Source organism: Marmota marmota, unplaced genomic scaffold, assembly GCF_001458135.2.
Source record: "Marmota marmota marmota unplaced genomic scaffold, marMar, whole genome shotgun sequence".
In the NCBI taxonomy this organism is placed as follows: domain Eukaryota; kingdom Metazoa; phylum Chordata; class Mammalia; order Rodentia; family Sciuridae; genus Marmota; species Marmota marmota.
This window is the reverse complement of record NW_025999869.1, coordinates 16,467,622-16,482,699: the sequence shown is the minus strand read 5'-3', so window position 1 is coordinate 16,482,699 and position 15,078 is coordinate 16,467,622. Positions and strand designations below refer to the sequence as shown.

At 42.0% G+C, this 15,078-nt stretch overlaps 1 protein-coding gene across 5 annotated transcripts in view; it reads right to left on the bottom strand.

The window, feature by feature from the left end:
* Timd4 (T cell immunoglobulin and mucin domain containing 4) overlaps positions 1 to 15,078 on the bottom strand; it is a 38,833-nt gene that overhangs the window by 2,996 nt on the left and 20,759 nt on the right. For 4 of the 5 annotated variants that reach the window (XM_015492679.2, XM_015492680.2, XM_015492681.2 and 1 more), the window contains 4 exons: positions 6,096 to 6,136; positions 4,845 to 4,929; positions 3,325 to 3,364; positions 2,225 to 2,408 (listed from right to left, as the gene is read on the bottom strand). In XM_015492679.2, coding sequence (XP_015348165.1) covers positions 2,321 to 2,408; positions 3,325 to 3,364; positions 4,845 to 4,929; positions 6,096 to 6,136 — 254 coding nt within the window. In that variant the 3' untranslated portion in view covers positions 2,225 to 2,320. Of the gene's footprint in view, positions 1 to 2,224; positions 2,409 to 3,324; positions 3,365 to 4,844; positions 4,930 to 6,095; positions 6,137 to 15,078 lie in introns of those variants that run through there. The other variant, XM_048782773.1, reaches the window with a different exon arrangement.

The window sequence follows — 15,078 nt, the reverse complement described above, 5'->3', positions numbered from 1 at the left end:
GGGAGAGGGAGGGGAGAGGAGGGGGAGGGAGAGGAGGGAGGAGGAGGAGGAGAAACCTCCCCAGTAGATTATAAAGTTCCACTAAGACTGAAAACTACTAGGCCAGTAGTTCAATATTAGTTAATAGTTCAATACTACAATTGCACATAGAAAAATTTCTTATTTTGAGCCAGGAGTTTCAGAAAAATATTTGGGAAATGATTGAAGATGGCTTCTTGCAAAGAAGAAAAATAGTCGTTGAGCTTAAGCATTGTGTTTCTGAGGTATCTGCTATCTTCTTCTTCTAATCAGACCCAAGTTGGTAATGACACTGATGGTTATTCAGGAAGATGGATGGGGGCAGGAGCTAAATTAGGGTGGGCATATTGTTGACTTACATAATATTGCAACCTGGCTACCTTGATCAAGTCATCTAAATCCCTCTCAATTTTCTAGATGGGGAAATTGAGATCCTGAACCCGACTTTAGACCCAACCCCACTCTATTTCTAAATAAATGTTTGAGTTCAGCACACCAGTCAGTGATCATTAGAATCTCAAGCGAATGTCAAAACTAATGGAGACAACAGAACCACAGGAACCACGGATCCTCTGCTAGTTGCTTCTATTCCTTAGGTCACATCCGCCATTTTTTAAAATACCCAACCAAATGGGCCAGGCTGCTCTGGGCCCATTGTTCTTCTAATGTATATGTGAGAGGGGGATTTTTTTTTTTTTCAGTACCAGAGATTGAACTCAGGGTTACTTAACCACTGAGCCATGTCCCGGCACTTTTTTATATTTTATTTAGAGACTAGGTTGCTAGGGCCTCACTAACTTGCTGAGGCTGGCTCTGAACTTGGATCCTCCTGCCTCAGCCTCCTGAGCCACTGGGATCACAGGCATGTGCCACCGTGCCCGGCAAGCAAGGGATTTTTATTAATTGCTGAATGGATCAGTGTCCTATGAACTAAGAGGACAAGGAACCTATAGGCTGCACAGCTCAAATCATAAGACTGATATTTTTTTTCTTTCCTTAAGGTCATGTCAGTAGAGTAGAAATCCCAAAGATGTGACCTGGAGGGTGGTGTGCTCCTGCCATCAGCTGTTACCCCACCCATGCTGGGAAGCACGTCTGAACGCTCAGATCAGGTTTCCTGTCCCCACTGGCTAGCCAAGAGTTTCTCTGGTACACACTTTTACATCTATTCATTCAGCGACTGTTGAGTTTGATCTCTCTCCTAGGGTTTCTCATGCTGGTATCATTAAAGTTTTAAAATGAGTGTGTTCTTATTGAGGAGAAAATCGCCATGAATTTACTGAGAGCTATGTACTTGGATGGCCCTGCTGTCACCCTGGTGTCCAGGCACCGTCCCTGTCATTCACCATGCTTGGCTCTGAGGGACTCTGGCTGATTCCCACATTAAATTTCCCAAACAAGAGTTAAGAGGTGACACTACAGTCACCTTTAAAGATACTAGAATATGAAAAGAAAATTTTAAAAAAGTGCAGAAAACTGGGGAGTTTGTGGATTGAATCAAAATGATGGTGTGATTCAACATCTTTCCTGCATTATTAGTAAGGCACGGATCCCAGGCTGCTCAGACGACACCTCAGTGGGGCCTGAAACTCAGAAAGCTGAGCAGAAAAAGGAGAGATACAACATGTAGAACACAAAACCAACGACAGTGGTGAAGGGGCCAGAAATCTCGTTCCAGAAGCAAGGCAGGATAGAGACGTGAAGTTCTCCTGCCACCCTCTGGAGAGGTTCCAGGTAGGAGAGATTGGACACGTTCTCTATCAGTGCAAGGAATTCATCAGGGACCCAGAAGCAGATGCCATCGGAGACAGACTTTGTTTCAATTTTTTTTTTTTTTTTTTTAGAGAGAGAGAGAGAGAATTTTAATATTTATTTTTTAGTTTTCGGCAGACACAACTCTTTGTTTGTATGTGGTGCTGAGGATCGAACCCGGGCCGCACGCATGCCAGGTGAGCGAGCTACCGCTTGAGCCACATCCCCAGCCCCTCAAATATTTCTTAATCTCAGAGCAGCCCTCAGGTTGGCTGGACTCCTTCCATGGCGTGGTGATGAGGTTACCCGGGTATCATATGGAAGATCACTGATCAGTGACACTGCAGAGATGGTTAAAGCACGAGGCAGAGAAGATGTGGTCTCCCCCAAAGACTTCTCACGCGTGAAATTAAAACTAAACCGGATCCATAACATCAACACAATAGTCGAAACATTTAAAAAACAAAAAAACGAAATTTATAACACCACAAGACTTAAATGGAAATGTCAAGCATCAGGGCCTTGTTCAATCCTAAGAAAAAGTAGCAAGTTAGAGAGTGAAAAGCCCATCTTCATCGTCCTGTCCACGGTGCATGTCATTGAGGGCATTTTTGCTTTCTCTAATTTGTTTGTCTAATCTGTGAAGAGAAGAAAATCTGGTAAGGGAAAACAACACCAAGAGCAGGGACACACACACACACACACACACACACACACACACTACAGATGCTGCTAAATTACCCTGCAACTGACCAAGACCATTAGAGGAAATTGCACTTGGAGTCCCTCCTGTCCAAGCTTCTAGGTTTACAGATGGGAAAACCGAGACTGCAGGACATGAAGGGTGTTTGCCTAACTGTTACAAGAAAATCGAAACTTTCTTAGCAAAATAAAATATATGATCACGGTCTGTGCATTTATTTACCAAAAGGATCATCAAGTATGATGCTGGAAAGTCACATTGGGGAGCCTCTGTTTCCCAGCTTGTTGATGCTTATTAGTTAATAAACACTGAGTTCTCAATGCAATGAGTTAATGAAAGCAAGACCTTCATCAGCAACGTACACCAAACCTTTTCCTTTATTTCCCAAAAAGCTATAGAACAAGTCAGATATATAAAATTCATTGGGCAGAGGAATGAATTCCCAAGAATAATATTCTGAGTGTGTTTTTTTTTTTTTCATTGTCCATCCTCCCAACTCTCCTCTCAATGAATTCCAATTTAACAAGATATTTTTAAAATCAATCACCCAGGGTTGAACAAAGTTCAAGCAGAGTAAAAGTGACACATCGCCTTCTTTCTTTTGCATGCTATACTTCTATTAATGCCACCTGCCTTTGTATTTCCATTTTTTTTTAACATATATAGTATTAGGTGAGACAGAGGTTAATGTGAGCTAAATCCCCACAACCTTTCCACCTCTAAAGCCACTTCTCTCCAGCGCTGTGTTTAATCAGAACACAAGCATGAGTCATTAAACCGCTGGGTAGTATCTAATCATTTGTAACAGCTTGTATAATCATCACAACAATCAGTCATGCAAGATGAATTACCTCTTGTGTTTCTGCAAACAACTGGTTTTCGTGACTTTCCCTGAAAAGACAAGGGGGCAATGTGAGGAGGGGGGCTGTGCTAGAAGGAGTGGGATGTTGGAGAAAGCCCAGTGCTCCCTTCCAGAGAGCCCAAAGGGAGGCCTCCCAGAAGGATGGCCAGGAAGCCACCTTTCCCCAGGTGGAGGCTTGCTATTTCCTGGGCCTAAGGAGGAGCCCTGAGTCACTCAGCTTTTCCCATGTGAGGGCAACCCCAGGGAGCGGCTTCATTGATGAGTCATCCGCGGGCCCAGAAGTAAAGTATTCATTTAGGTTTTTAAACACTTCTGTATGAGATCTACCGAGACTCTCCCCAAAACTGTAACTATGACTTTGTGTGACAGCTAATATGGCTGATGGGCTTCCATGAAGTTCTAAGTTTCCTTTTGTGGTGTTCACCTGGGACAGGTGTTGAAATACACAAATTTCACTATTGTCCAAACCAGCTGAGATGGCTGCTAGTCTCATCTGGTGACCGGCTGCCCTGAAACAATAATTTCTCTCCATTTTATAAGGGGTATCAGTTACGGCCATGTGTCTGTACTTTTTCAAGAAAACCAAAAACTCTTGTTTCTTGGCTTTTTGCAGTGTTTCAGTGTCTTTGTCTTTCTTTGGTGGGGTGGGGTCTGTGTTCAAGGTCATGGACCAGCTTAAAGATTTATTACAAAAAATGGACCCTGTTCCCTGAAAAATGCAGATTCTGGCATCGAACAAAACTTTTGCAAATGATTTCCAGGTATTTGCATCTCCCCGTGAAGGAAATTTGTAGCCCCTAGGTTAAGAAAGCCTGCTTTTAGGGAACTCAGCAGCCCAAGATCATTTATGGTTTTCTTCCTGGGGCCATCCTAGCAAAGGGTTTCTTCAGCCCTAAGACAGCAACAATAGTACCTACCACTTAAGGGAGTAAGGTAGATGGAACCACTAGCATGTCAAGAGTCCTGGGTCAGCCAGGCACGGTGGTAAACACCTGTCATCCCAGCAGCTTGGGAGGCTGAGGCAGGAGGATCTCGAGTTCAAAGCCAGCCTCCGCAACAAGGAGGTGCTAAGCAACTCAGTGAGACCTTGTCTCTAAATAAAATACAAAATAGGGCTGGGGGTGTGGCTCAGTGATCGAGTGCCACTGAGATCAATCCCCAGTACCCCCGCCCCCCCCAAAAAAAAAGAGTCCTGGGTCAGGAAGCTCACAGAGTAAGTGTCCAATCAGTGAAGGTGCATATATTTATTTATTTATTTTTTAAATTTATTTATTTTATTTATTTTTTTGGTAATGTAAACTCTACCAGGAGGACAGTCTACAAAGCCATTAGCACCTTATGGAGATGGGTTTACCTGTAACCTCCCTGGCTGGGATGGGGACTGTGATAAGAGATGAGCCTGTTTGAGGATGGAAGATAGGGACAGGATGCAGAAAGTGTCCACGGTGGGGTCCTGCTAGAGTCACCCTGCTCTGAAGGGCTCCTCCTCGCCCGTTCTGCCCAGCTTACCTCGCAGGAGAAACGTTGCCACCAACACCAACAGCACGAACCCCAGGCAGGAGGCGACCATCACCACCAGGTTGGTCTCGCGGTTCTGGGGAGACACAGGCAAAGCGGTGGATTGGCCCACTCATTCAGAATGCCCACACCAGAGGTCACATCCGCCCCCATAATGCCTTCCAATCTCCAGCTATTTGACCGCTTTCCACCCCGAACTACCCAATGTGTCTCGATGTCCAAATAGAGTCAGTCTTACAAGTTAGGTTTTTAAAAAATTTTGTGTGTGTGTGTGAAAACCTGAAAGATTTTCTGAATTTTCCTAAGTCTTGGACATGAGGCATAAGGGGCCGTGCGACTCAGGGGTCGGAGGATGAAAAGTAGCCATGCTGGGAAGCACGTCTGAACGCTCAGATCAGGTTTCCTGTCCCCACTGGCTAGCCAAGAGTTTCTCTGGTACACACTTTTACATCTATTCATTCAGCGACTGTTGAGTTTGATCTCTCTNATTTTTTTTTTTTTTTTTGTAGTACTGGGGATTTAACCCAGGAGCACTCTACTAATGAGCTATGTTCCCAACCCTTTTTTAACTTTGAGACAGGGTCTCACTAATTAGCAGAGGCTGGCCTTGATCCTGTGGTCCTTCTGCCTCAGCCTCCCAAGTCACGGGGATTTCAGACGTGGGCCACGATGCCTGGCAAACATACACTATTTATCACCCATTGACCAGCCACACTCTCTATTTCCTTCCTCCCCTCCTGTCCCATTCTCCAACACACAGAATGCCCTAGGCTATGGGGACAGTGATGATAAAGACAGCAGATTGTCTCTGAGGAGACGTCCCTTTCCTTCACAGACATCTGTTCTGCCCGGACTTTTCACTCAGAGTGACTTCAGTCATTTTTATAATAATAAAAATAAATGAAGGGAACCCTCAGAAATGAAGAGGAACGCTGGTGGCAGGTGTAGACTCTGCGGTATGTCAATAATCCCGGGCCACACAGAAGGAGCTCGTAATGATTTTGTGTGTTTTTATATATTGTTTTTGTTTCTCCTTCAGAACATCTGCACTTGTAGAAGAGGCAATCAATATTATGTCTGCCCCGAGTACAAGTCTACAAATTATTTGAGTATTCTGTAATAGCTGCAATGCATTTTCCCCCCTGAGCAATTTTCTGCTCTCCCTCGCTCATCTATGCAAACCTCTACTGTGGGTTTTTAAAATCTAAGTCAGATACTTCACATACTTCACAGGTCTTTTACCTCTTTTGATTTACTTTGCGTGGGACTTGTCATCTCGGATGCTGGGAAGGAAAGCAGAGAGAAATGGTTATATGTTTCCTATGGGAGAATAAAAAAAAACTACCTCCTGAAATAGTTCTTTCAAGGCCGTCTGGAATTTCAGCTGATCTGTTTAATGCTTTGATACCATCTTTCCTTTTTTTCTATAATTGACTTAGGCATATCTGTTTGGACATGGTTCTAATTGGAAATTCATCTGCTCTCCAACATCATCCCCGAGGAACATCCCCATTGCAGAGGTAGGAATGAGACTCTCGGCTCTTAAGTTTTCGATAGACCCCCGCAGTGCCTTCAGGATCTTTTCCAGCATGAAAATCTGTCAGTCTTTGTCAGTTAACCCGTATTTATGGGGCATGTATCACAGGCTGCACACGGTGCTGGCCACACCTTACACCTCATAGGTACAACTCACTGCAGAAAACCAAATTTACTAAAAATGGAGCCAGGCCCCAGATAACAACATTTTGGAGAACAACGAACCACATATACAACAATGGTCCTGTGAGATAACAGAGCCAAAACATCTCCATAACCTAGTGATGTCCTAGGTGTCATAATGTCACAATGCAATGTGTTACATACCTGCAGTGACATTGGTGTAAACAAACCTTCCGCACTGCCAGTCATATGAAAGGGTAGACATTTAATTATGTTCAGTATATGATACCTGCCAACCTGTGCCTGTTATTGGCTTGTGTATTTGCTATAATAGAGCTTTATTGTTATTTTAGAGTGTATTCCTTCTGCTTAAAAAAAAAAAAAAAAAAAAAGTCTACTATAAAACAGCATGCATGCCCTGTGACCCTCGCAGCCTTGTGACAGCTCGTGTTCCCCATGTCTCTCCACTGCGTGATTTTCTCCTGTGCTCGACTTGATGTTTTTTCCTTTGTGATAAGTCAGAAGCAATAGGCTGTGCCACACACAACAGGGCCACATAGCCCAGGTTGTACCCTGCAGTTTTATGTAGGCTACACTCAACAAAATCCCCTAATGATGCATTTCTTAGAAGGGTCCCCATCATCACATGACACAAGGCTGTTATGTAAGTAATTGAAAAGATAATCAATTGCAACTGTGAAATTCTGTGAAGAAACTGCATTGGCTACCAGGGTGTGTCTAGAATGGCAGGCTTGTTCTGAAGGGCCAAGAAAGTGTTCATGTGAAGGGTAGGCTTCTCCTGAAACGTGGAGTTAATTACTCATAACTAACAGCTGAGTGACAAGGGAACTTTACTGAGAACCTACCCAGTGCCAAGAACCATTAAAGGCACTAAGAATACTGAGGTGTATAAGGCACAGCCCCTGCGACCATCAAGAAATCACAGCACATTGGAGAAGAGGGGTCAAAAGATTATTTCAGCCTCCCAGACCAAGGTGGTAATGTGGCACATGGCTCAACGTGGCATTCAGTGAAGGTCTTGTTTGGATGGGGCTCCATGAGTCCCTTCTGCCTGTTCAATGCTGGGACCCTAATGCTGCCTGTCACATACTTTGGTGCTCACTAGATGCTTATCGAATGAATAATCCTTAAGCATAGTTAAGGCTATGTAAGAATTAACCAGGCAGGGAATAGTGACCCAGGCACTCCCTGGTCGCAATGGTGACAGGGAAGTTACAGAAGCAAGAAGCAACATGGTGCCCTGTCTGTTGGTGAGCTGTTGTGGGCAATACCAGGGGCCAGAGTGGCAGCGGAGAAGAAGGGTGGGCAGAAACAGTCCAGGAGGGTACTGCTGGGAAGTCTCCCTGAATCTAAGGTAGGGAGAAACCACAGAAATGTTTTGGTAGGATAGGATCCAAGGCGGGGATAAGGGACCAACCCAGCCAAGAATTTTTTTCCAGGTTTGAAGTTCAGAGCTCGTAGAAATGAAGGGCAACAGACAGATATCAGAACTGTTCAGTAGGGAGATGACAGGATATGGAGACCGAATGTGGGGTAAGAAAAAGGTTAGAGTCTTCATTTACTCCCAATTCCTACTTGAGTCACGAAGGCACTACATAAAGGTCAGCCAAGACGGGGAACAGGGACAAGAAAGCAGAAGTGCAAGTCTAGGAGAGAGAGGGGTGGAGATCAGGGAGGCCAAGGAGCTTAAGGTACCCCTGGGACACACACACACACAAGCACTACCTGCCTAACAAGCAACTGATGTGTTTGAATGAAATTTTGGAAGAGTGCATTTGGAGATACTGATCTGGGAGTCATCAGTATCTAAGGAGCTGTTAAAATCCTCAGAGTGAATAAGAAATCTAAGAGCAGCCTGTCCAGAGAGAAGAGCAGGAAATGTGGGAATCATCAGCATTAAAATGTGGGCAGAGGAGGTGGAGGAGGGTAAAACCAACAAACAGAGAAAACAGAGAGATCAGAAAGAGATGTGTTGGAAAGCAGAGCAGGGGGAAAGAGCTCCAGGAGGACACAAAATCACATCTACAATAAAACCATGAAACAGAAGCCGAATGTAAAAACCACAGAGAGAGAGAGAGAGAGAGAGAGAGAGAGAGAGAGAGAGAAAGAGAGAGAGAGACACCCTGGATAGAGTAGACTCTAGGCTAATAGTTGCTGAGATGGATCATTAAATCCACCACCCTGTTCCAAGCTTACTTGAAGTTAAGGCTAAAGAAGAAATGTGCTGGCTTGTGTAGGGCTCATAATTGGTACCAGAGAGCTTATTTGTTGTTCAGGGAAAGCGACTTGTCGAATGCCTAGGAGCATCAAAACCCAAGGAGGAAATTTAGCGTGTTTTCATATCCTACAACTAAGTTATTGTTGTTTTTCTCTCTGCTATTATCCCCTGGAGCTGGAAATTGCAGGTAAGAATTCAAAACTCCTACTCCTGTTCTGTCAAAAGCCGTTGCATTGTAATCACTTGTGATGGATAAACCAGAAATTGAAACCATCAAAGAGAAAAGCCAGCCTGGGTCAGTTTTATCAAATCTAATCTGTGTTTTAAATTGCAATTGCCTAATGGGAGAGACATTTTGCAAACACTAACACTGCTGCAGGATACCAAAGAGCACATTTTTTTTCCACTTCTTCTTTGGAGCAGGCTAAAAAGCCTAGAAGGAAAGCTCGCCAGGGGCTACAGCATTGTATGCAGAACAGCAAGAGAAATCCCAGTCAGTGAGAAAAGGAGCCATGCTGGTGGGCAGGGATGGGGACTAAGCAAATTGAGACCCTGTCTTCCCTGATGGCTGTGTCTCCTCATCCTCAGATTCTCCAAGCTCTGGGCTCTCATACAGAACAATCAGACAAAGACAGAAAACTCCGGGAAGTTTCTAGAAAGCAGTTCTGAGCGGGGCATTGTAGTGGGTTGAACAATATCCCCAAACCATGTCCACCTAGAACCTCAGACTGTGACCTTCTTGGGGAATAGCCTTTGCCCTCCTACCTCTCTCACTATTGCAAAATCACCACAAAGTGAACCACAGACCTAAATGTAAGATCTGAAATTGTGAAACTACCGGAAGAAAATAGAGGAAATGCTCCAGGATATTGGAATAGGCAAAGATTTTTTTTTTTTATAGGGCCCTCAAAGCACAGGCAATAAAAGCAAAACTTGAAAATCAGAATCACAGCAAACTAAAATGCTTCTGAACAGCACAGGAGAAGATCTACAGTTAGGAGACAACCTTGAGAATGGAGAAAAGATTTGTCAACTGTTCAGTTGACAAGGGATTAATATTCAGAATAAATGTGGAACTTGAACTCAAGCATCTCAATGGCAAAAAAAAAAAAACTGATTTAAAAACGAGCAAGTCATCTAAAGAGACATTTCTTCAAGAAGATATTCATATGATCATCAGGTATAAGAAAAATGCTTATCACTAATCATCAAGGAAACACAGACCAAAACCACAAAGCCAAAATCACCTTACTCTAGCTAGGCTATAATTGGAGAGACAAAAAAAAAAAAAAAAAAATGTTGGTGGATAAGGATTTGGATAAAGGATAACAACAGTACAACCATTATGGAAAACAGTATGGGGTTTCCTCAAAAAACTAAGTATAGAACAACCATATGATCCAGAAATCTCACTATTGAGTGTATATCCAAAGGAAATGAAATCAGTATTTCAAAGAGATAGTTGCACTCCCATGTTTAATGCAGCACCTTTCATAATATCCAAGATATGGAATCAACAAGTTATCGACAAACAGATGAAGAGATAAAGAAAATGGGATATGTATACAATATATAAAGGAATATTATATAGTCGTAAAAAAGAATGAAGTCCTGTCATTTGCAGCAACGTAGAACTGGATGACAATATATTAAGTGAAATGAGTCAACCACAGCAAGAAAACACTGCATGTTGTCACTCCTATATGGAAGTTCAATATGTTGATCTTGGAGAAGTTGAGCATAGAATAGTGGTTACCAGTGAGACTGGGAAAGCTCAGGGGGAAGGGAGAATGAAAAGTTGGTTAATGGTTACAGAGGAAAGTGGGTAGAACAGATAACTTCTGATGTTCTCCAGTAGAACAGGGTAACTGTGGTTGATAACAAGTAATTGTATATTTCATAATAGCCATTAGGATTTTTGATGTTCCAAATAAATGTTTGAGGTGATGAACATACCAGTTACCCTGATCTGACCAGCACACACTGTATCCATGTATTGAAATATCACAAGGTACCCCACAGATAGGTAGCATTATTAGGTGTTATTTAAAAATTTTGAAAATCTTTTAAAGAAAAACTTTTTCTGAGCTTACACATTCACCAAAACCTCTGATTAATATTAGATTTCCCTTTAGGGCAAGCATTTATTTAAATGAAAAACACTAAAATAGGGATTTCTTGGTAGTTAGAATTCTTGCTATAAACTAGTGAAGTGGTCTCTTGATTTCTTGGTAGGCAAGGGTACTTGACAAAATGGAATTCCTGTAACAACCCCGATTTTAGAGGACTTCCAAGTCCTGCCATGTAACCTCTCTTATTTTGGCATCCAGGGACCCTCTCCACCATCAGTAAGTGCTTATCCCATGCTTGCTAGCTGGGTGACCATGGCCAGGACACTTCCCCTCTCTGAGCTATACAGCCTTCATCTGAAAATGCTGACATTTTACCATCTGATCTCCTATGTCTTTTTCACCTTTATAATTCTGGAGGTCTTATTACAAAGAAATCTGAATGACCTGAGGAAGTTATCTTTGCATACTAATCTTTTAAAAGGATGTAGTATTATAGTTAGCATAAGGAATGAATGTGTGGATACTTAAAAGTATATACAGAAACACACGCATACCTCTTGCTCCCCAAAGAAAACTAAAAAAGAAACACTAAAACAAATACATCTGACTTTGAATGGTAAGATTATAGACAATTAAAAATCTGTTATCAGGGATTATGGCTCAGAGGGAGAGCACTTGCCTCGAATGCGTGAGGCACTGGGTTCGACCCTCAGCCCCACATAAAAAATAAAATAAAGATATTATGTCCACCTATAACTAAAAAAAAATTTAAATCTGTTCTCATTAGTATATTTGCATAACTTCTAAATATTCTCAAATAGTTAGAAAAATTTAGCAGTAAAACACTCTTCATATCATGTGTGAATCATTAGGAATTCTCCAAGATGTCTGAGTCAAGAGCAAACTCGGAGGCTGTGTTATTTCTCTGAAGCAGCACCGCGGTGACCTTCTAAGTGAAACTTTGAAGAGAGCTGTTTGAAACCCAGCAGCCCACAGCCAATCAAGGGTTGGAGAGGTGCTAATAGAAAAGTACATGCCCCTGGATCTAACAGCACCAATAAAGAATGATGCCCAATAGAAGTTGATTGATTGATGTTGTTTTTATAGATAAAAAATTTTAAATGAGTATCTATAAAAACTGATAAAATCTGAGTAGGGTTAATAACTAGTCAATTGAACTGTGCCCATGTCAGGTTCCTGGTTCGGACAATGTATATACAACATTACCACTGGGGGATGCTGCAGAAATGCCTAGGGCATCTCTCCGGGCTGTTTTTGCAATTACTTGTGAATCTAACATTATTTGAAAATAAAAAGTTTTTAAGGAAGGTGGACATGATCAAAGCAGGATATACTCATGTAGGGAAACGTTGCAGTCAAACCCATTAGTTTCTACAATTAATACATGGTAATAAAAATGACAAAAGTTTTTTTTAATTGTTTTAAGAAATATTTCATATCATTTAGTCTAATCCATGCAGGATATAGTAGCTTTGCAGAAAAGATTTGTTGAATAAAATTTAAAGTGAGTTTAAAAGAACTCAGAATGTGGACTGGGGCTGTAGCTCAGTGGCACAGGGCTTGCCTAGCATGTGTGAGGCACTGGATTCGATCCTCACCACCACACAAACGTAAACAAACGAAATGAAGGCTGACTGTCCATCTACATCTACCAAAAAAATTTTTTAAAAGAGAACATAGGATAATTTTGTAAAAGAAAGAGAAGGAGGAATAGAAAGAGGAAAGAAAAAATTTGCAAAAAAATAATAAAACATATTATTATGTTTTATTATTGTTGCAGTGATTATCTCTTGCTCATAGAGAGGAGAACACATATGAACTTTCATTTGATGATGTTTTAACCTTTTTGTTTTTTCACAAGAGAATGTATTTATTCTGTAACCTGCAAAGTCAATAAATTTTAAGCAAGAAAACTGTGGCACTAAGAACCACACTTTGACCATCTAAGGACATAAAACCTAATAGGGTAGGAAGCTGCATTCAGAAGCTGTTCTGCAAGAGCCCTGGGAAAAAGCTGAGCGTCCACCCGTCCTTTCCAAGGAACCCTCCTGAGTCTGCATGATGTAGATCAAGGGTTTGCAAAATATGACATGAGGGTCAAGGCCAGTTCATGGAGGGTTTCCACAAACCAAGGATTGTTTCCATATTTTTAAAGAGTTGAGGGGAAAGCAAAGAGAAGAATTACTATTCAAAATTCAGATTTCTGTACCCCTAAGTTCTATGGACACACGGTGGCACCCATTTATTTCCATATTGGCTATGACTGCTTCTGCACTCTGGTGTCAGAGCTGAGTGGCTGCAACCCGATGAGACTGTGGCCCACAGGCCTCAATGTACCTTTTGGCCCTGTACAGAAAAAGTTTGTTGGGCCCTGGCATGGTGAGCCTACTGGTGCATAAACAACCCAGTGGAGTCAGGAAATTAAATGCATCCTATCTGAACACAGTTTTAATATGAAGAGCCTTCCAATGAGACCCTCAGGTGATGACAGACTTCTCCTTCCACATGATTCTGCCTCAGGTGGGAGAACCCACAATCTCACTCAGCAAAGACCATGTGCTCTGTGCCATTCTGAGCTGGCATCGACATTTTACATTCAAAAGTCCTTTAAGAATCCACTTTAAATATCATCCCTGCTCCCATTCCATTAGTAATAATTTGCTTTAAATTACTAGACTCCTGCCAGAATCAGTTTATTGAACACTGGGTGCCTGGCACAATGGCAAGCCCTTTATGTAAATCATCACATTTGTTGCTTACAAAAACCATTTTATAGACATGCAAACTAAAGTTGAAAGAAATTACCTCCTTTACTTCCTATTTATTTATTTTGTTGAATCACTTGCCCAAGATAACTCAGACGATAAAGGGACAATAACAGGAAATTTGAACCCAAATCTGAATGACTCAAAAAAAGACTTGATTACAGCCACTCTGGGAGAAAAGAAAGAGTGCATTAAAATCCAGTTTGAAAACAGAAACTCTCCAATGAGAGAAATTCTAGCCAGAAATCAATGAGAAATAACTGCACTTCGTCTTCTCAGTGGGCACATTTTAACACTCTTGATAGACCCCGCGACTCATGTGGATACACTTCCCAAACAAAATTAGTTCTGAAATAAGTCAATTCAACGATACAATCTTAACGCAATCCTAGGATTCTGAAAGTGACAACTGCAGGCCTTCTGAGAAGTTTCTTTTCTTTCGTGAGGAACCCCTGGCTTATGCTGCCCTCTCTGGATCACTGGTGGTACGGTTTTAAGAAATCCAGAGAAAGCAAAGAGATCCCCCAAAAATGGCAATTTGAATATTTTAGAATTGGGAGGAATTCAAAATTACCACCTTGGCTTCCTATCTATCAATCTATGTATCTATCTATTTATTTACTTATTTAGTCAAGGGAGAAATTGAAATCGAGAAAGTTTATTTGCTCAAGTCTTCACAGTAGTGAGTTCCAAGGAACGTGACAAGAACCTGTGTTTGCTGACTTCTACACACTATTCTTATTTGCTGACCTTGCCGGTCAGTACTAACAGACATGGGACTTCAGAACTCCCCTGAAAAAAGTGGAAACACCCATTTACTGAACTCACATATATATTTTTTTTCAAATCTGGAAGCCTCTATAAGGAATGAGCCAAAAGAACACAATACATATACACTTTAATTAATAAACCAAAGAGAAGAACATTCAGGAGTCGGGGGTTCCTTAGCTACCAGAGCAAAAGTGGGTGTGGGCCTCTTTTTTTGTTGAAAGGGAACAGAGAGAAAATTGTGTTGATACCTGAAGAGGCTCATAGAGAGGAAGGAATGCTGAGATGCTGTCACATTTCACACAAGAGAGGTAAACAGGAGAGAAACAGAAACTATAGAACAAGAGACACCGAGGTTGGAAAACTGCTTCCACCCTCCATGCTCCTGAGATAGCCCAGCAGCAAAATCTCATCACCAGAGGGCCCGGCTCAGGCTCCTCTCTTGGGTACCAATCTAAGGGTGTCAGCAAAGCAAAGATAAGACCCCTCCATTCTCACCTGTTCCCTCTGACACCCCTCTGAGGGCAATATCTGGCATTCTGTTATAACCAGACCAGCTGATCAGTAACTCCAGACTCAGGGCTAAGTGTTCTACCAAGCAGCCTTGGAATTATTGATAGTACCAACAACAATAATGCAGCTAAGAATTGACTACAAGCCAAACAACAGCTCAAGGTATTTTCCATGTTTGACATCAGTTA